The sequence below is a fragment of the Amphibalanus amphitrite genome, unplaced genomic scaffold, assembly GCF_019059575.1.
Source record: "Amphibalanus amphitrite isolate SeventyFive unplaced genomic scaffold, NRLGWU_Aamphi_draft 000979F_arrow, whole genome shotgun sequence".
NCBI classification, from domain to species: Eukaryota; Metazoa; Arthropoda; class Thecostraca; order Balanomorpha; family Balanidae; genus Amphibalanus; species Amphibalanus amphitrite.
The window spans coordinates 124,526-145,992 of NW_024882473.1; the positions used below are offsets into that span (position 1 = coordinate 124,526).

The 21,467-nt window shown below is 52.1% G+C and overlaps 2 protein-coding genes across 3 annotated transcripts in view; one reads left to right on the forward strand and one right to left on the reverse strand.

Moving 5' to 3' along the window:
* The window catches only part of LOC122368827 (serine/threonine-protein kinase/endoribonuclease IRE1-like), a 165,240-nt gene that overhangs the window by 109,999 nt on the left and 33,774 nt on the right, over positions 1–21,467 (forward strand). The window lies entirely within an intron of this gene.
* On the reverse strand, positions 1,012–3,948 carry LOC122368824 (uncharacterized protein K02A2.6-like). 2 transcript variants are annotated; one of them, XM_043343086.1, is made up of 3 exons: positions 3,362–3,948; positions 2,483–2,770; positions 1,012–1,719 (listed from the first exon to the last, which is right to left on the reverse strand). In XM_043343086.1, exons 1-3 carry the CDS (start codon positions 3,668–3,670, stop codon positions 1,246–1,248), a joined length of 1,071 nt encoding a protein of 356 aa, XP_043199021.1. In that variant the 5' UTR covers positions 3,671–3,948; the 3' UTR covers positions 1,012–1,245. The 2 variants fall into 2 exon arrangements, with proteins under 2 accessions (XP_043199021.1, XP_043199020.1); XM_043343085.1 differs by having other exon boundaries at positions 1,012–2,770.

Consider the following 21,467-nt stretch of genomic DNA (forward strand, 5'->3'; position numbering starts at 1 on the left):
CTGGAACCGGGACTCCACGTTGAAAGTTTTACCAATGATCCATCATCATTCCACCAAGCTAGAGCGACCGGCACCCGAAACCACAAAACATTCATTGACTTTGCTGCCGACCTCCCGGTCCCGCCGCCCGTCCGGCCAGGCTTTGCCCCGGCCGTGGCCACCATCCGGTGTAGCTCAGCGTAGGAGTGCTAGACTGTCAAACCGACCGGTTGTGAGAGGCCCGGTTCAAGACGCTTCGCGTGCTGGATGTTTATTTCTGTGTCCGAGGCTATGCGATTAGTCCACTTTTCAGAAAGATTATTTGGTGACAGGTCTGTTTTCTTTCTTTGCTGCAATTCATGAGAAGACCGTATGGACCCTTACCTGTCCTTCCGCACCCCACTTGGGAGATGGGTGTTTGAACCCCCCTGGGTTTTGTGAATATCTCTAAAGCGAATTTTTGGAGGGTGGATTACGATCGGTTCTATGCGACAAGTGACCACACACACCCAGCCCCAGGTCCGCTCACTCCCTCCCCACATCACCCCCGCCCCACACCACACTCCAGCCCGCCTCATCCACCGAGCCGAGCCATGACGAGCCTCAGCGCCCCGGGGCGCGACCTGTCAGCGAACCGGCGGGGACGCGGGCCGGTTAGACAGGTTAGACAGGCCTGACCCTTACCCCCCCCCCCCCTCCCCCCAGCCGGTGTAACGCAGCGTCCGGTCAAATCGCTCTACCAGGCGACCCGAGCCGGTGTCATACAGTGTGGGTAGGCTGTGCCGCTTCACTCTCGGGTCATGCGGCACAGCCTACCGGTACCAGGCGGCTGCTGCCAATGCTGAGCCATAGGAACCCGGTGGATAAAGAGTAGGGGACCATCAACCTGTACACGACTGTACGATAGGAGGCACAGGAAAGATAATTTAACAGCTGCGACCAACGCAAGTAAATACATTTATGGCGTCGGTGCGACATCATGGTTGCTTTTATTTTGAGCTGGCAGAGCCACCGTTGTCTTGCTACTGATGTATTCCCAGCACCTTCACCATAGACGAACACCACTCTCGGTCACAGCCCAACCAAGACAGCCCCTGAGCCGCCGGCCAGCCCGGCGTAGCCCGGGGCCAGCTGACCACATGACCGGCGTCAGCCGACGAGCCTGTGTCAGAGATGCAAACTCACCACCACCTCGAGATGCAAATACCAGTACATATCACTTTTCCCCCCTTCACGAAAACTTGTTCCTCAAGCGCTCGGAACGTCTTAACACTGGTTCACTCTGACACTCATTCCCCGGTCGCACACGAGCCTCACCCGCACCCCACAATCCAGAGTCCTCTGAAGAGCGCTGGGACCGCTCCCTGTGGGAGTCCCCACTCTCCCGACGCCGATGAGCCTCCCCGGGCGTCTCGATCTCACTCGGCAGCGGCACCGATGCACCACCGGCAGACGCGCACCGGTCGTACGCCAGATACTCCCCCGATCTATAGTCGGTTCGGGCCGGCTCGGGTCCCGGAACAGCGGCCGGCACCGGGCGGTCCGGCACGGTCCGCGGAACCGTATCCGCAACGGTCCGACCCACGGTCCGGTCCGCCAGCAGGTGGTCCAGGTGAGCGGTCCGGGTCCGGCCGTCGATGCAGACCTCGTACACCAGAGGTCCGACCCGTCCAGTAACAGTAGCTCTGCGCCACTTAGTCGCCGAGCCGGGTCGCAGGTCTCGCAGCAGCACGGAATCACCTGCAAGAAACTCTCGTGAATACACATACTCTCCCGGACCCTTCAATCTTTGGGTCACGGAGGGCTTCAGAAGAGATAACTTTGTGCGAGGCATTCTTCCCAGTAACAGCTCGGCCGGCGCCCTCCCAGTGGACGAACACGGCGTCACTCTGTATCGTGCCAAAAACTGACAGACTGCTACTGCACGGCTCCTGCCGTTCGACTGCTGTTTCTTTAAAAACGACTTGAACGTCCTCACCATGGACTCGGCCTGGCCATTTGATGCTGGGTGATAAGGCGGAGTGGCACGATGGAAAATGCCTCTCGATCTCAAGAAGTTCTCGAATTCTGCAGATTTGAACGGCGGGCCATTGTCCGAAACCAGGGTCACTGGGAAACCATGAGTGGCAAATATTTTTGTCAGCGCTTCTATCGTTTTTGTAGCTGTTGTGCCATGCATTTCCTCTATTTCCGGCCATTTTGAAAACGCATCTACGAGAACAAGATAATCCCGACCTTGATGGGACGCGAAATCAATATGCACTCTTTCCCACGGTGCCGAGGGATACACCCATGGGTGCACAGCGGAGGTGGCCGGTCTCTGAGCGTTAGTTCGGCACGGACCACACTGTTGGCACAACTGCTCTATCTCGTCATCCAGATGCGGCCACCACACAAAACCTCGAGCTAATGACTTCATTTTACACACCCCCAGGTGTCCCTCATGTAACTCCTCTAGCAGCTGACGTCTGAATCGGCTGGGTATGACTACTTTTTCACCCACCTGAAGACATCCGTCAACGACTGTCAAACCGTCTCTGCATCTGATGTATGGCTGAAACTTGGCCTCCGTCTTCTTCGGCCATGCCCCGGACCGGACCCAGCTCAGCACTGGACCGAGGACGGGGTCCCTGGCCGTCTGCCTGGCGACCTGATCAGCAGTCACCGGCAAGATGTCGTCCTCGATGGTCGCGCAGATCAGCTCTTCCTCTTCTGCGCTGCACACCTGCCAGGTTCCATCATCCGATTCTGTTCGGCTCGGAAGACGGCTGAGGACATCTGCCGGCACATTCTGTAAACCAGACACAAACTCAATTTCGTAATCGTACATACTAAGAATCAAAGCCCATCTCTGGAGTCTCGCTGCTGCCACGCTTGACGTCTCAGCTGACGGATTGAAAATGCGACACAACGGACGGTGATCCGTCACCAGTGTGAAGTGACGGCCACAAATGTACTGATGAAAACGCTTCACACCAAAGATGATGCCCAATCCCTCTCTCTCAATTTGCGCATACTTCTGTTCCGCTTCAGAGAGCGTGCGTGATGCATATGCTACTGGCCGTTCGACGCCGTCTGGAAACTGATGCACGAGACACGCTCCCACCCCAGATGAGGACGCATCACAGTACATTTTCAGCGGCCTGTCAACATCATAGTGGGCCAGCGCCCCGGCCCCGGACAAACCAGCCTTAGCTTGAGAAAAACTGTTTTGGCATTCTTGTGTCCAAACCCACTTGGCTCCCTTCTTTGTCAGATCGTACAAGGGTCTCAGTACTGATGACAAATTTGGCATGAATTTGGCATTGTACGTCATGAGTACTAAGAACGTCAGCAGTTCCTTGACATTCTGTGGCACGGGCATAGACGCAATGCTTCTCACCCTTTCATCTGTTGGGCGAAGGCCGTCCTGAGATATTTCATGTCCCAAGTAGATGATCGTCTTTCTGAAGAGTTCACACTTCTCCTTCCGCAGACGCAGCCCGCGCTCCTGAAGCCTCTGCATGACCGCGTCCAGGTTCGCCTGGTGTTCCTCTCTGGTCCTTCCTGTGACTAAAATGTCATCCAAGTAGCATGCCACACCATTCAGCCCTTTCAGCACCTCATCCATCGTCCTCTGCCACAGGTTGGGAGATATCTTGAGCCCAAACGGAAGTCTGGTGGGCCTCATCAGCCCCAATGGCGTATTCATGGTCAACACAGCCTGGCTTTCTGGGGCTAGTGGCAACTGTTTATAAGCGTTGGCTAAATCTAATTTTGAGAAAGACTCTCCATGAGCTAATGTACTGAATATCTCTTCTGCCGTGGGGAGCCGATAAGCTTGCTCTTTTACACACTGATTTACAGTCACCTTGTAATCTGCACAGATTCGTACGTTACCCCCAGGTTTTCTGACCAACACCAAAGGTGCTGCCCAGTCGCTCCGTTCCACAGGCAACAGCTCACCTTCTTTGATCTGGCGTTCCAGTTCCTTGTTAACCTTGTCCCGCAGAGCGAACGGAACAGGTCGGCTCTTGAAAAACCGTGGCTGCGCCCCGGTTTCCAGTTCCACCTGCGCCTGTGCTCCTCCGACCTCCCCAAGCCCCTCCGAAAAGAGCTCTGGGTACTTCCTCTGGAACGCAGATACAGACACTTCATGTAACGCATGCATGGGTTTCTCTTCCTCTACCCTTCCATAAAATATCTCGTTCCAGTCAAACCGTACCTTGAACATCCAATCTCTACCCAGTAGAGGATAGCGACTTTTGACATCTACAACCAACATGCTGTCTGTCATCGTTTGGCCCTTGTACTCCACGGTAACTGGCATTTCACCAATCATTTTAAGCGGTGATCCGTCATACTGACTGAGCCTCTTGTGAGTGGGCTCTAAGTGAGTGTCGGGAAACACCTTTTCAAACACATGTAGCGGCAGAGTGGTGATCTCTGCTCCGGTATCTAGCTCCATAGTCACCGGTTTCCCATTTACAAGAACAGAAGTGAGCAGCTTACCTCGTCGAACCTTGTGCGTGTGCAGCACTTCGAACTCCTCGGTACCTGACGAGTCCGATGGTGACTGCGGTTGCTGCTCCGGATGTCGTCGCCCCTCAGTCTCCTGCACCTCCTCTACTGCGTGACTGCTGGACTTTCTCTCTCCTGCCGTCCTGTGAAATCCTGTTCTACGATCAGCACGCTTGGCAAACTGCCAGTTTCCATTTTCTCTGTTTTTCGACTGTTTCGGACATACAACGGCCAAATGACCTCTTCTGTGACATTTGTTGCAGACAGTTTTCACATGCCAACAGGCATCGGCATCATGTCCCACTCTACCACATCGGAAACAGCTCAACCCCGGCCCCTTCAGTCTGTCTTTCTGGATCTCATGTACCCCGGACGCTGAAAATACCCCGGCCTCCTTTGACACAGCTTCAAATGCCCGGGCATGTTGAACAGCCTTTTCGAGAGTCAAGGACGTCATGCAGAGCAGCTCCTTCTGACAACGACTATCATACAAGCCACACACTAACTGATCTCTTAGAGCCGTGTCTAAATAGTCCCCAAACTGAGCGTTACTGGCAATCTTTTTCAAATCAGCCAGGTATTCTGCAACTGTTTCCTCTTCACGCTGTCTGCGTTGGAAAAACTTGTAGCGTTCTGCGATCTCTACCAGCTGTGGCTGATAATGATTTTTGACCTTCTCTTTGATAAGCTCAAAGGTAGCTTCCTCCAATGTGACCGGACTAATCAAATCTTTGATCTTCCCAAACACTGCCTGTCCCACAACCGTTAAAAACAAAGCCTTTTGCTTGGACTCGGCTCGTACATCATTGGCTGAGCAATAAAACTGGAAACGCTGTAAGTAATTTTCAAACGTTTCCTCAGCTGGCTCGAAAGCTGTCAGCTTGCCATGTGCCATTTCGCTTACTTACTTGCTACTTGCTTAAACAGTTACTTGCTACTTCCCTGCCTTGGACCGTGGTAGCTGGTGCCGTCCTGGTCTTCTATCTCATCCTCGTCGCCATGTATGATGTATTCCCAGCACCTTCACCATAGACGAACACCACTCTCGGTCACAGCCCAACCAAGACAGCCCCTGAGCCGCCGGCCAGCCCGGCGTAGCCCGGGGCCAGCTGACCACATGACCGGCGTCAGCCGACGAGCCTGTGTCAGAGATGCAAACTCACCACCACCTCGAGATGCAAATACCAGTACATATCAGCTACAAAATCAGTAGTGGGGCCTTGCGACAGTGATTTCGCGCGAAGAGGTCCCACCACTTTGGAAATAGGTGCTCGTAATTGATATAAGAGCAGCTTCGCCAACATTCTTAGATGAAAAAACCACGCATATTGTGGGACTGTCAGCTCCGAATGGAATAAGAATTATTATGAAACAAGTCACTAAAGTTTCTGGAGTCACTGAAGTTTGCACTTTGCGTGTGGGTGATTAAAGACTGGGATGTGGATAGTGGGCATGGGGCGGTATTACAATTATGTAATATCTGTTGGGCACTTGTAACTCACTAACTACCACCATACATGCATTTGATGACCTGAACTTCCCTATCTTCTTACTTCTTAGAGAAATTGTGTATTACTATTGAAGGATGATACCTAGTTTACCAATGTGGTGATTTTCATGTGGTTTTAGGTTTATAAGTATGGTTTTTGGAACCATGATGGTTGTGAGATGTATGGCTGTCGGGTCCCTTAGATTGAATTTGTTAGTCCAGTTTTGGGTGAAACCAGTTATTGGTGAAACGGATTATTACGGATATTTTTTGGAAGTTTGGCTGCAATACGGGCCATGGGTGGGACGGATTCTGATATTCAAAGAAAGGCGGATAATGGGCGGATCTGGATATGACTTGCCGGATATGGGCCGGGCCGGATCCTAAAAAGCCTATCCGTGAAGTGCTCTACAAGCCGGGGCCGCAGCTTTGGGCGCGGTCTACCGCATCCCCGCGGGCAGCCCCGGGCTATCACATGACACCGGGAGGACGCGCGGCCCCGGCTTGGGTCAGCGCACGCTGCCCCGACTCGGCTACCTCACGTTACCGGGGCCCTGGCTTTGGGCGCGGTCTACCGCACCACCTAACAGGCGTGTTCGAAACCGCAGGAGATGATGATGAACGGGTTTATCGAAACTTGATTGGATGAGCATATCGCGATTTAGTAATAGCGATTTCAGTGTGTGTATTTATTGTTCATAGTGGTGTGAAATGTGGTTGGGGTACGATCGACAACCCGTCGGGGCAAATTTCGCACTGGGGTACTAAAAATTTGAAGAATTTAAGACGTTTCCATGAGTTTTGAAGGTATGGATAAGTTCTAAAAATCCGGTTCTCCTTATCTGGGCCATACGGTCCAGGAAAGCTGGCACACTACCTTTAACCCACGCCACGCTGGGAATCTGCCCCCTCCCGTTTTTCGCCAATACCCGAAAAAAATAGGTCAGTAGTTCATATCAGGTCATGAGTCATTTAATCACTCATGACCTGTTATCAAGTTATACCCGAAGGTTGTACTTGTTTCTTCATTAGACAAACACTATTCTTTAGAATTGTGTTTTTCTATTGAAAAACAAACTGAGGGCGGTTCCTTTTTGGGATAGGATTCGTGTTTGGTGCGGCAGATCCGGGCACCTTGATAGTCTTCCAAACGAACCGATAGATTTTGATGAAATTTTCAGGGCAGCTGCCCCCGCAGATTATCAACCACGAAACACCCTCAGCTAAGAATATAATTATTTTTCTTGCACGTGGCACGTGCACGTGTTTTAGGCCCATAGGCTTCAACATTAGGTGGATTTTTGGCATCGCATTTCTCGCAGACAGGTGCTTGTAATGCGATGGGCTTCTATGTGCTGGGTGGCCGCTCCGGCATCTACCATGAGCCGGCGGCGCCGTTTCGGGCAGCCTCGGGAAGGGGGTGTAAATTGCACGTGCAGCCGCCATTGGTTTAACGTTACGAAATGGGCCAAAACGGTTTTTCTCGATTTGCTCAAAATCGCCTCGATAGATTTTCTTTGTTTTTTTGAGTGCCGGTAGTCAGTCATGGGGTGCGTTCGCCAATGTTGATCGCTTGAAATATAATTAACCCCTCCCGTTTTTCTGCAATAACTTCCCAACCGCTTGACGTATCGACGCTAAACATTTAGTACCTTCGGCTGCATCAATTTGACACCTTGTGTCAAAATTTGAACTTCGTAGCTACCATAGGTCGGCCGGAAATGGCGTCAGAGTGACGTCATGTTCGGCCGATTTCGACGCAAAACATTGAACCACGGCAATCGCTCCCAAGGGCTCAGTTTTTAAGCTAAATCCAAGTTCTTTGCATGAGAGGACTCATAATAGACTGCGCTATTAAACTGCAATCTCGGATTTTCGAAATTTTGAAAATTTCGAAAATTGTATATAATAAAATTCAAAATTTACATTTTTACATTTTTTTTCAAAAGGTTTATAACTTTTCGAAAAAACTGGAATATATATGATAGAATGCGTTATTATGACTAACTCTAGCAAGTTTTAGCTAAATTTCTTCAAAAATGGCCAAGTTATACGCATTATTGCAAAAAATTCACAATTATTAATTTTTCAAATCAATTTTTCACCACGTATTTGACATCGTACGCCAATGTAAATAGCACCATCGTGTTCCTGAGCGCTCAAACTGCATCCAATAGACACCTTTTCTGTTGAAAAATTATAACTTCAAAATTTGACCTTTTTTGACCTGAAAGTGAACTGACCTAAGCTAAATTCGACTCAAAATGACCTCGAATGACACAGACGACATCAAATTCGAAATCTTTGGCCTAAATGGACCATAAAACATGTGTCACGTGACCGACGCATGATATAATATTTTCGTGACCTGTGATGACCTGACCTTGACCTGAAAATCAAAGTACAAGTTTGGTACCCTCAGGGTATCTTGAGCATCTGTTCACGAGTGTGTGAACCAAAAATGAGCCTGATCTGACTTCATGACTTGTAAGACGGCGGCCAGAGCCCAAAAAGTGAACAAGCCAAAATGCTAATAATTTTTACTTTGACCTGACCTGTGACGTCATCAGTGACCTCAAGGTCAATGAAATTAGGTTTCAATCGACAGTTTTCCGGGGCTATCAGACGCCGTTTGAATTTTGACGACCGGCCCAGAAGTTTCGGAGTTAGGAGGGGGGGGGGCTATGAATAGCCCCCCCCAGTAGGGCGTGTTATACGCAGACCCCAGTGGGGCGCGGGTTATCTTTTTTTGCACGTGGCACGCGCCCAAATTTTCACGTGTTAACCCTCGCCGGCCGAGGGGGGGCCGCCCCCCCCCCCATAGGGTTTTTTCGCGATAGCTCCGAACACGCTGGCGATAGAGAGCTGAAACTTAGCATACCTGACCTTTGATCCAAGCCGCATCTTTTGACACCAACCGGATTTTTGGGTCAGGTCAGGTCACTGACCTATGACGTCATAAGTGAACCTCTGCACGGTCTTCAGATGTCGCAACTTCGCAACGCCCTCACTGCCAGAGGAGATGTCACAGGGAAATGAAACTTGCAGGATCTAGTATCCATTATGAGTCCCACAACTTGTATATCTCGGATTTTTCCTAAAGGTCATATGAGGTCAGGTCATTTTCGTGACCTCACCATTATAAGTCAATGGGGAAAAATGAAAACTGCTATTCTGGCGCCGGGAACGATCTCCAACTATCTCAAGCACACAGAATCGTGATTTTATGCACTCCTTGCAAGGTTAGATGCGTCGCTTTTGCAATGTTGACCTTGCGTGACGTCATTTATGACGTCATCAAGGTCATATTAGTTTTTCGTCAATAACTCTTCATCAAATTGAGCTAGCGAGTCGGGAAAGCCACCAATGGACTCAGGAAGACCTGCCGAATCGAATGATATGCGACATGACCCCTTTCGACCAACTTCGTGACCTGGGGGTGCTGACCTGACCTTGACCTGAGGTCAACACCCCAAGTTGACCTGACCCGGACAAAAAACATATCATTCGACGCGCCTGAGCGAGACGAACACGATGCTGCCAAAATCGGCGCTCTGCGGCCGTTTTTTGCGAAGTTATTCACCAAAAACTGAACCGTACCTTGGGGCACTTGACCTGACCTCAGAGGTCACCGGTTGACCTAGGACCTTAAAATCGGGTACCAATCTCTGCGTCTCGTAACGGCGCACACGCTCGTTTTTTCCGCGACGCGCTAGCTCCACCAGGGGCGAAACGGCGAGGGGGGGGGGTCGTACCCCCCCCCCCTCGGCCGGCGCGTATATAGAAAACCAATAGGTCCGGCGAGGGTTAAGTCAATGGGATTTCTTGAAAAATTACTAAAATCGATTTGATGGCCATGTTTCCGCGATAACAGTATAGATCTAAGGTTTATGTGAAGAGGGCCATAAGTTTAATTGTCAAAACTTGTACCTATGTTTATATAAGCAGGGTTGAGTTTGGCAGTTAGTTCATTCACTATACATATAGAAGGTAGGTATGGCTTTTCGAGTAGCACTACAGATCCAAGAGTTTGAACATTTAATCATTAACCCGCGCCCCAGTGGCGGTCTCAGCCAACTTCGCCCTAGTGAGGGGGGGGGGGGCATATGTTACCACCCACCTCTAACTCAAAAACTAAGAGGGCTAGAAAGACGCGGTAAAAAGCAGTCGATAGCTCTCAATGCGTATGTTTGAAAGTATGTCGGTCATTTTCACCTTAGAGCAATATTGGGGTCACCACAGGTCATCAAAGGTCAAGATTTGCCAATTGTCATGATATTTTTCAGAAAACAAGCCGCTATCTCAGGAACTATGGTAGCTAGAAAAACGCATGGAAGTGCAAGCGATAGCTTTTTAACTCTTCTTTTGAAAAGGTCATTATCAATATTGACCTCAGGTCAACGGTTTAGCCTCCAGAGGGCAAAAACTCTAAAAATAGCTGTTTTTACGAAAAGTGTTTTTCGACAATAACTTTCGACTACAAAAAGCCACGACATTTCTATTGCCAGAATCGTGTTCCCCTCGCCGAGACGCGTCGAATGAACTATAATTTGACCTTGAAAGGTCAACTTGAAAATTTGACCTCAGGTCAAGGTCATGACCTTACCGGAAAAGGTCATGTTGCATATCAGTCGATGCGTCTCAACAAGACAAACACAATGAGACCATCCCCAGCGTTCTATCTCTTTCCAATCGCGAGTTATTGGCAAAAAACTGTTTGTAGCCTCAAGTGAACTCGGATGACCTCTCTAGAGGCTATCAGCAAAAATGACACCTAGGTCATCACGAGTGGACTAAATCATTGTGATTCTAAAATATTTGGACTGTTCCGATGCGTACACAAGGATCTAGAGGCATTTTAATTTTTCTCCATTGACTTGACTTGTAATGGAAAGGTCACGCCACTGACCTGACCTTAGGTCACGGATATAAAAAATCCGAGATATACAAATTGTAGGCGACCATAACAGCATGCAATCCACCAAGTTTCAAACCTTTCCGACAAACACTGCAGGCTGGACATGATTGCAAACTTTTTTAGGCTTGGTCAGTTAACTTGACCTGGTGACCTGACCTGACATGACCTGGGGTCAAAAATTTCACACATTGTCCAAAATTGATGTACCAAAAGCTACCCCAAGCGGCGCGGCGCTACGCGCCGCGGTTTTTTATTCACACGCAAAAAACGCGACAGGGTGGTAACATATGCCCCCCCCCACTGGGGCGAAGGTTAAAAAAACACGTCCGCCCGCCTACAAACGCAAACACCGCAAAAAAGCGCAAAACGCACACCCGAAACACGAACGCAAATACCGCAAAAAAAAACAACAAAAAAAACAACCCAAGCGCCCGACCGCCGCAAATTGCAAACAACGCCGCAAAGGCCACAACAAATGAAAACCGCCCACATCGCACGCTCACCCGCCGTCAAACGCCTCGAAAAAACGGCAGCCCGCCGTCACAGTCTGTCTTTCCCACCTATGACGCGCGACCATGTATCGCCAGGTAAGTGCCCATCCCACCGACAGTCCAAGTTTCAGCGACTTGGACTGTCGAAAATAAGAACCGAGGTCACCAAAGGTCAATGACCTGACCTGACCTTCAGGTGACCTTGACACCCACCCTAATGCATGGGAGTAGCATCAAATCACATGTTTGAACGTTTGAAACCACGAAAAGCTTGCAAACGCGCGGCTAACGCGAGCCGGCGTACGCCGAATCGCGATTTCGGCCAAACATGGTCACGGAAAAGAGGTCACAGGTCAAAGGTCATTGTGGTCAGGATCATGAAATTATCAGGGTAGGTAGGTGTAAAATTGATCAATGCGACGGTACTGAAAGTTTCGTCGCGATCGGCCGCTTTTTACACGAGTTATTCGCAAAAAAACCTTAGGGGGGAGTTGTATCAACCCCCTGGGTTGATACAAGGTGACGTCCCCCTGTGCCGGCGAGGGTTAACCCTCGCCCGTAAACGGTATTTTGCCACCTTTGCCCATGCAGGGGGGGGGTGTTGGTGCGACCCCCCCTGGCGTTTGAAAACGGAGCGTCGTAGAGCTTAGCGGAAAACAGCAACGGATTGCTCTCAACGAGATCTCGCGATTGGTGGTATATTTTTTGGTCCTAGGTCAACATTTAACCTACTTATGACCGGTCAAAGGTCAAATTTTCGGAAAAATCTACTTTTTCAGATTTCCGCGCCGATTGCGGCAAAACGGTAAGAGATATCGACTTGAAACCTTCACTATCGTGATCCTTGATCAATTCTCTATCGTTTGGTGTGTATTTTGATGTCATAACTCTAAAAATGATGCGTTGGGAGCATCGGAAGTCTGCAAGGTCATTTGTGCATTGGGTCACGTCAGGCGTGTGACGTCACTGACCTGATGCTGACCCAAAATGAACTACAAGAAACAACCGACGATGCCTAAAATGGATAGCAAATTCGAATTTAGGGCATCAAAATACCCCGAAAAGGCATACAAGTGCAAGAAGTCATTACAGGTCAACCGAGGTCACTGACCTGACCTTGACCTTTAGTAACCTTCAGTGGCGCAGCCAGGGGGGTCAGAGGGTCAGCTGACCCCCTCCCCCGAAATTTCTGTCAGGGGCCCGCTCGAGAAAGAGAGAGAGAGAGAGAGAGAGAGAGAGAGAGAGAGAGAGAGAGAGAGAGAGAGAGAGAGAGAGAGAGAGAGAGAGAGAGAGAGAGAGAGAGGGAGGGAGGAGAGAGGTCCTAATCTAATCGGACGAGCCCGCTTCGAGAAATGCCTACTGGGACACCACGGGTGAGGGGTCGGCCTGGGGCCCCAGGTGGACGGGGCCCGGGCCCCGGATGGATGGGGCCCAGGCCCCCGGGAGAACGGGTCCGGGCCCCCTGGTGGGGCCCAAGCCCCCGGGAGTACGGACCCCGGGCCCCGAGTGGACGGGGCCCGGACCCCCGGGTGGATGGGGCCCGGGCCCCCGGGAGAACGGGGCCCGGACTCGGAGCCCAGGTGGACGTGGCCCGGGCCCCGTGGGGATAGGGCCCGGGCCCTCGGGTGAATGGGGCCCGGGCCCCCGGGTGGATGGGGCCGGGTCCCCGAGAGAACAGGGCCCGGGCCCCGGGTGGATGGGGTCGGGCCCCGGGTGGACGGGGCCCGGGCCCCGGGTGGATTGGACCCGGGCCCCCGGGAGAACGGAGCCCGGGCCCCTGGTGGACGGGCCCCGGACCGGAGCCCCGGGTGGACGGAGCCCGGGCCCCCGGGAGAACGGGCCCGGACCCTCGGGTGGATGGGGCCCGGGCCCCGGGTGGATGGGGTCGGGGCCCGGGTGGACGGGGCCCGTAACCCGGGTGGATTGGACCCGGGCCCCCGGGAGAACGGGGCCCGGGTCCCTGGGAGAACGGGACCCGGGCCCCTGGTGGACGGGCCACGGAGCCCCGGGTTGACGGAGCCCGGGTCCTCGGGTGGACGGGGCCCGGGCCCTCTGATGGACGGGCCCCGGAGCCCCGGGTGGACGGGGACCAGCCCCCTGTGGATGGGGCCCGGGCCCCCGGCTGGATGGGGCCCGCTAGAGTGACCCGCTTGCTCCGCAACGCGAATAAGGGGTATTTTCGATCGGTGGGCGTTTGGTTGGTCTTGTGTCCGTGGGTCATGTATCCATTTCGGTCGGATGTCTTTTGACGGATAAGCATTTCGGTTTGGAAAAAAAACATCCATCGCATCGAGGTGCTCGTGTCTGATAACCATACGCCTACTATAGAACTTGCCAAGTGTACTTTATAGCATAGGTTGACGTAGGAGGTCATTGAAAAATGAGAGCCATAGATGAATTGCCATGTAGAGGTTTAAAAAATTTATATTTTTAAGAATACTGTTGCTCGTCTTGCAAAAGCGATGATTGGATCTTGGACAAAATTGAATGCTCTTTCCAACGATGCCATTTTTAATTGTCAAGCGTATCAGGCTATGCAGCAAAACCCGTGTAGTTAAGTAAGTCATAAACAAATACCATTTTCTCCAGCGATTTGTTCCACATTGTTTTTGAATTTTGATCAATTATCTTTTCACAAATTTTCCTTGATAGGCGGTACATTTCTCTTGCCAACAGGCGTTGTTTGAACCCGCAACGTCTGACAGTCACCCTAAAATAGCATTAAGTCCAAAATCCGTCCGAAACGCCAATTTTTTCAAGCATAAGTGCCCTCACGGGTGCACGTGGCCGATCGGACCCACGGTTACCGAGATACTGCACGGGGACCGGACCCGTGTCGGGCAAGTTTAGCCATTTTCGCCAAATTTTGCAAGCCGATTTATACATGTTAACCCTCGCATGTGTAGGGGGGGGGTCGGATGGACCCCCCCATGGTTTTTCGCGAATAACTCGCGTAAAAAGCGGCCGATCGCGACGAAACTTTCAGTACCCTCGCATTGATCAATTTTACACCTACCCTGAAAATTTCATGACCCTGACCCAAATGACCTTTGACCTGTGACCTCTTTTCCGAGACCATGTTTGGCCGGAATCGCGATTTCGCGTATGTCGGCTCGCATTAGCCGCGTATTTGCAAGCTTTTCGTGGTTTCAAACGTTCAAACATGTGATTTGATGTTACTCCCATGTGTGTCAAGGTCACCTGAAGGTCAGGTCAGGTCATTGACCTTTGGTGACCTCGGCTGACCTCGGGTCACTTTTTCGAATTTTACATGTTTCTAGGCTAGTTTTTGGAGCTGAATTCGAATTTAGCAACCATTTGAACATTTACGAAGTAGTTTTGGTGACTTCGTAACATGTTACGAAGCTGTCAGAGGCGGTTGACACGTACTACGAATACCCGTCACGACGCCTACTGGTTGACCTGACCTGACCTGACCCGACCTGGTCTATGTTATGCGCATAAGCATTGGCGGAGGGAGATTCCTTCGCGTTGGTGTATGTGTGCTGCCATACGCGTCTGTGGCCAGCTGAGCTGGCACTCACTTGATCTGTGTTGGTCGCGAGAGGAATACACCTGTGTGCGCAAGACGGACGACTCTTCGGATCCCTGAACCGTGAGGACCACTGCACAGATCACAACATGGCGCAGCCGACAGTAAAACCGAAATAACATACTTCGTAGATTTTACATATTTTGGAGTGTGGTCTATGGTTGAGTGTCCGCCGTCTGGAACGTTCGCTCGGTGCCTCAATCGCCTGGGGCACTGAAGGCGCCAACCGTTGAAATGTCAAGCGTATAACAAGTCGGTGTGCCAGCGGTCGTAATGCCAGTGGCTGCTTGGTGGAGTGGTATGATGCCTGCCTGGTAGCGGGTAGGTCGCTGGTTCGAATCCCAGCGGGTCGGCTGGCCCTGTACGCGGGAGCAGCTTTTTCGCCCACCGACAATATCGCACTCTACCTCTCGCAAGTCACAACCATAAGAGCGAGTGTTCCCACGACTCAAGTGACTGTAATCAAGACACGACTCTTGTCTGTTTCCAGTTTGTCATGCCTCCAAAGAAGTCCCCTCAGAAGAAGGAGAAACCATCGTCGGCATCTGGCGAGGAGTTTTTCCAGAGTGGGTGGCCGCTCTCCTGGAGTCGCAGCGCCACCATGCGGAACGACAAGAACAGCGGTATGAGGAACAAGTTGAGCGGCTGGAGCGTCAACATCAGGAGCAGATTCAGCGTCTATCTCAGATTATCTCCCAATCCGCCAACCCCAGCACAGCTGGAGCCGACAGTGCTCCACCTGACGATGCTGCGGCGTCAGCCGCCCGTGCTGGCACCGGTGGAGCGGAAGGTCCTGCCGTGAGAGCAGCCCAGCCGCCAGAAAAACTCAGCCGCGACATCTCACTGCGGACGTTCAAGAGCTGGCGTCAGGCCTGGAGAGACTACGCCACGCTCGCGAGACTCAACAAGCTGGCGCCACCTGAGCAGATCGCCTGTCTTCGCTCGTGTTTCACTGATGAAATGCGCGCCACACTGGAGCACGTCATCGGTGACGTCGACAGCAGCCCAGAGGATGTTCTCGACAAGGTCGAAAAATACCTCAGGAGTCAGCGAAACGTTGCCCTAGATCGGGTGCTCTTTGAAGAACGTCGCCAACAAGAAGGCGAATCATTTGACTGCTTCTTCATAGCACTGAAGGAACTGGCGGGAGAAGCCGAACTATGCAACCAGTGCATAGAGGACAGACTCACTACGCGCATCGTCTCGGGGATCCGTGATTCGGAGGCACGTCGACAGCTGCTCGCCATGAGACCGTTCCCGACACTCCAAGCTGCGGTGGATAAGTGTCGTTCCATCGAAATCAGCAAGTCCAATGAAGTCGATCTGGATGGCAAGGCGAGCCAAACAGTTGGACGGCTGTTACAACAGCGGACAGGTGCATCGAAGTCGTCGTTTGCTCCCCTCAGACGGTTTGAGAAATGTGGTTTCTGTGGCGATGACGGTCATGAATCGCAAGAACAGTGCCCAGCTTGGGGTAAATACTGCGAACAATGTGGGAAGAAAAACCACTTGGGAGTGGCCTGTCGGCAGAAGAAGATTGATCCCCGCACACGACCGGTCAACACATCAAGACGGGAGAAACGACCAGCGCAGCCTGCTTTGCGTCAAATCATGCTCGCTGATGTCGTCAGAGAGAAGAGCTGTCGCAAGGCCCCCACTGTAGGTGTGCAGATCCTCAGACCATTCGATCGATCCTCGCGAGGTGTGATTGAGGCAGTGCCAGACTCTGGCGCAGAAGCATCCGTAATCGGGTCATCACAGCTGGCCGACCTCGGTCTGCAGCGCGCCGATCTGCGTCCCTGCAACCAAGAGACGATCCGCACCGCCAACGGACAGACAATGTCATGTCTGGGGACTTTTCCAGCAACATTCAAGATCGGCAGTCGGGAGGCACACGATGATGTATACGTATTCGATGACATACAGACCCCACTGATGTCGTGGTATGTGTCTCTGGATCTGGGGATCCTTCCCGAAAATTATCCCACGCCTCAAGCTCCTCAGGCGAAGTTTGTGAAGACAATCGATCTTGATCAGGTCTCCATCCCGCTGCGAGAATCCTCTGCTTCAGGTGAAAGCGAGAAGAGGCAAGTTCCAAGTGAACGGAGCAATGGTACCGAAGCAACAGCTCGCCCTCAGTATCAGGCAGACGACAAGCGAGTCAAAGATCGCATACAAAGTATGAAAAAACAACTTTTGGAGGAGTATTCCGACGTTTTCGCCACTCATGACGAGTTGAAACCAATGGATGGTCTTCCCGTCCATATCCATCTCCAGAAAGACGCGAAGCCATATGCTGTACACACGGCGAGAGACATTCCGATAGCATGGAGAGAAGCAGTCAAGAAGGAGCTGGAGGACATGGTTCGCAGGGGAATCATCGCACCGGTCGGCGACGTCCCTTCCAGCTGGTGCAGCCCTCTGGTGATCGTCCCGAAGCACAATGGTCAACCACGACTGTGTGTGGACTACACCATGCTTAACAAGCAAGTCCAGCGCCCCCTGCACCCAATGAGGACTCCAAAGGATGCAGTGTCTTCACTCCCTTCTGGAGCCCAGTTCTTCTCCACCCTCGATGCCGCTAATGGATATTGGCAGCTACCGCTAGACGAGGACAGCCAAAGTCTGACGACTTTCATTACCCCATGGGGAAGATTCAAGTTCCTGAGAACACCGATGGGACTCAACTCCACAGGGGACTCCTACTGCAGAAGAGGTGACGTTGCCCTGGATGGCATCGGCAACATCTCCAAAGTTGTTGATGACATCATCGTCGCCGATGCCAGCCTGGATGCCCACGTCGCCAGAGTCCGGTCAGTCCTCGAAAGATGTCGCCAACACGGCATCACTCTTCGGCCGGAGAAATTTCACTTCGCGCAGTCTGAAGTGAAGTATTGTGGCTACGTCGTCTCTCCTGACGGTAAAACTGTGGATCCAGGCAAGCTGGCAGCCATTGCAAACTTCCCCACACCGTCCAATATCACAGATTTACGATCGTTTATGGGCCTCGTGCAACAGCTGAATGACTTCACGCCGAGTATCGCAAGGGCAGCTGAAACTCTCCGGGGCTTACTGCAACCGAAGAACGTCTTCAATTGGACAGAGGCGCACGAAGAGGCATTTAATGCGGTAAAAGAGGTGCTACTCGACGCCAACTCACTGGCCCACTTCGACCCGGCTCTTCCTACCGCACTTCTGACGGACGCGGCTCGATTGAAGGGAGTGGCTTACGCACTGATGCAGCAACATGAGGGAAGCTGGAAAGTGGTGCAGTGTGGTTCCCGATTCTTAAGTGACGCCGAGTCCAGGTACGCAGTAGTCGAGCTGGAGCTCTTGGCCATCGTCTGGGCTCTTCAAAAGTGTCGAACCTTCTTGATGGGACTCCAACACTTCGAGGTAGTGACGGACCATAAGCCCCTTATCCCCATTTTGAATGACTACACGCTGGATTCTGTGGAAAATCTCCGATTGCAGCGACTCAAGGAAAAAACGAGCATGTACTCGTTCAAGGCCACGTGGCGTCGAGGGAAACAGCACGCTATCCCGGATGCATTGTCACGATCTCCAGTCTCTTCGCCGACCTCAGAGGATGCTGCGATCGTGCAAAGCATTGATCTTCACGTCGGCGCCATACAGCGGGCTTCAGACATGCAGCTCTCTCAGCTGCGAGACACCGCAAAGGCAGATCATCAGTATGCAGCCCTGGTTGACATGGTCTTGGAAGGATTTCCAAGCAACAAGTCCGACATTCCTAGTCATCTACTGCCGTTTTGGAAAGTGAGACACGATCTCTGCGTGGATGATGGCATTGTTTTGAAAGGAGCGCAGCTCGTCATTCCACAGCAGGAGCGGTGCAACGTGTTGGCTCGTCTTCATGATGCACATCAAGGCATCGAACGAACGAAGAGAAGGGCGAGGCAAGTGGTCTGGTGGCCAGGAATATCAACGGACATCAAAAACACCGTCCAAGGATGCCAGCTATGTCAAGAACGACTACCAAGTCAGAAGCGTGAGCCGCTGATGACGGACCCCCCACCTACTCGAGTGTTTGAAGAAGTTGCTGCAGACATCTTCAGTCACGCTGGGCGATCTTTTTTGGTATATGTCGACAGACTTTCCGGGTGGCCTGTTGTGCATGTGTTCCCAGCGGGTGACACAACCTCAAAGCAGGTCATTCGAGCGTTGCGTCAGAACTTCGTGATGCTCGGTGTTCCTGTAACGCTGCGCTCAGATGGCGGCCCTCAATTCAGCAGCCGAGTCTTCGGAGACTTCGTGCGGAGGTGGGGAGTTAAGCATGTGATGTCATCTCCCCACTTCCCACAGTCCAACGGTTTGGCAGAGTCAGCCGTCAAATCCCTGAAACAGCTCGTTGCAAAAACCACCGTCGACGGCAACTTAGACGATGAGAGGTTTGACCGGGGTCTTTTGGAGTTGCGCAACAGCCCACGTGAGGGCGGCCAGTCTCCAGCCCAAGTGGTACTGGGTCATCCACTCCGAAGCTGTGTTCCAGCTCATCACCGAAGTTTTGCTCCAGAATGGCAGGCTTCAGCAGCGAAGTGTGATCAGGCGAATGCAGAGAGGCGCCGTAGGACAGAAGAAACCTACAACCGTTCTGCGTCTCCTCTTCTTCCGTTGAAGATCGCCGATGAAGTCCGCCTGCAGAACCCTCTCTCCAGGATGTGGGACCGCACAGGCGTGGTCGTGGGAATCGGTCGTCACAGAGATTACCACATCAAGCTGCCGAGTGGGCGAGTCTGCTGGAGAAACCGACGCTTCATCAGGCCTCTCCATCCATCTCTTCCCGGCGGTCCATCTAACTCGTCCTCCGTCTGTGTTGCGGACGAGGCAATGCCTCCACCACGTCGCAGTGCGCGTGCGCGCCACCCACCGAACAGGTATCGGCCTGCTCCGTGATCTGTGTTATGCCGTACGGTCAATGCCATGTTATGCCGGGGAGATGTTATGCCGTACGTTCAAGAGGACTCTGTGATCTGTTCGCTGTGATGCGTAGTGTCCCGTATTCGTTTACGTGTTTCCGTTTATGTTGGATCACTGTGCTTTGTCTGGGCAGAACGATTTGTTTTTGTTTGTCTCACTACTTGTTAGCTCTCCCAGTGCGCCAAGACCGCTGCATTATTCAGTTGCATCGGTCTTGTGGGGGGGGGGGAGATGTTATGCGCATAAGCATTGGCGGAGGGAGATTCCTTCGCGTTGGTGTATGTGTGCTGCCATACGCGTCTGTGGCCAGCTGAGCTGGCACTCACTTGATCTGTGTTGGTCGCGAGAGGAATACACCTGTGTGCGCAAGACGGACGACTCTTCGGATCCCTGAACCGTGAGGACCACTGCACAGATCACAACAGTCTAAATGCTTCAATACATCATCTGTGATCAAAACTAACACGATATTCGTGATCAGCACCCCGAAAAACCCCTTAGCAGCCACACTTTACGACTTTCTAACAGGTCCCGATTTTCCCGACTTTGGGTCATTGACCTGACCTGGAAGGTCAACCAATGACCTAGGACCTTAAAATTGGGTATCATCGGCTTCCTCTCGTCACGGGCAACACGCTCGTTTTTTCCGCGAAGCTCTAGCTCGATCAGGGGCCAAACGGCAAGGGGGGTCCAACCGACCCCCCCCCCTACACATTAGAAGCTGGCAAACGCCGCACACATGCGAGGGTTAAGTCTATGACGCGAATTTGCACTTTTTGAGCACGCGCCATGTGCTCACCACCGGCCCGATCGAGCTGAGACCCCTCACAGGCACGTTCCCCATCCTTGTTCTATAAGTTGCGTTAAGTTCAGCGCACTACGTAGGTGCAACGGTCTGGCCTGTACCTATCCCGGAATAAGTAACACCATGCCGGGACCACGGTAACAGACAGAATCTACGTCCCCACATCAACACACCACAACAAACCTGGCCCAAGGCAATATGTACATGACCCATGTGAGCGCGTTCACCCTCGCCGGCTCAGGCCATTTTGCGTCCTTCGACGGCACAAGGGAGAGAGGTTACGACCCCCTTCCTCGCGTTTGGCCCATGATCGAGCTAGAGCTTCGCGGAAAAAAACGAGCGTGTTGCCCGTGACGAGAGGAAGCCGATAATACCCATTTCCAAGGTCCTAGGCCATTGGTTGACCTTCCAGGTCAGGTCAATGACCCAAATGTCGGGAAAATCGGGACCTGTTAGAACGTCCTGAAATGTGGCTGCTATAGGGTTTTTGTCGGGGTGCTGATCACGAATATTATGTTAGTTTTGATCACAGATGATGTCTTTATGCATTTAGGCCAGGTCGGGTCAGGTCAGGTCATGTCAACCAGTAGGGGTCCTGCCGGGTATTCGTAGTAGGTACGCCTCAACCGCCTCTGACAGCTTCGTAACATGTTACGAAGGCACCAAAGCTACTTCTTAAATGTTCAAATGGTTGCTAAAATCGAATTCAGCTTAAAAAAATAGCCTAGAAACATGCATTACTTGAAAGAGTGTACCGAGGTCATCATAAGTCAATGATCTGACCTGACCTGGCC

Coding starts and splice junctions, on each gene's coding strand:
- LOC122368824 (XM_043343085.1), bottom strand. CDS start 3,670: ATGAATACGCCATTGGGGCTGATGAGGCCCACCAGACTTCCGTTTGGG. Junction 2,771..3,361: donor TTCGCCCAACAGATGAAAGG/GTGAGAAGCATT, acceptor TCTGGTTTACAG/AATGTGCCGGCAGATGTCCT.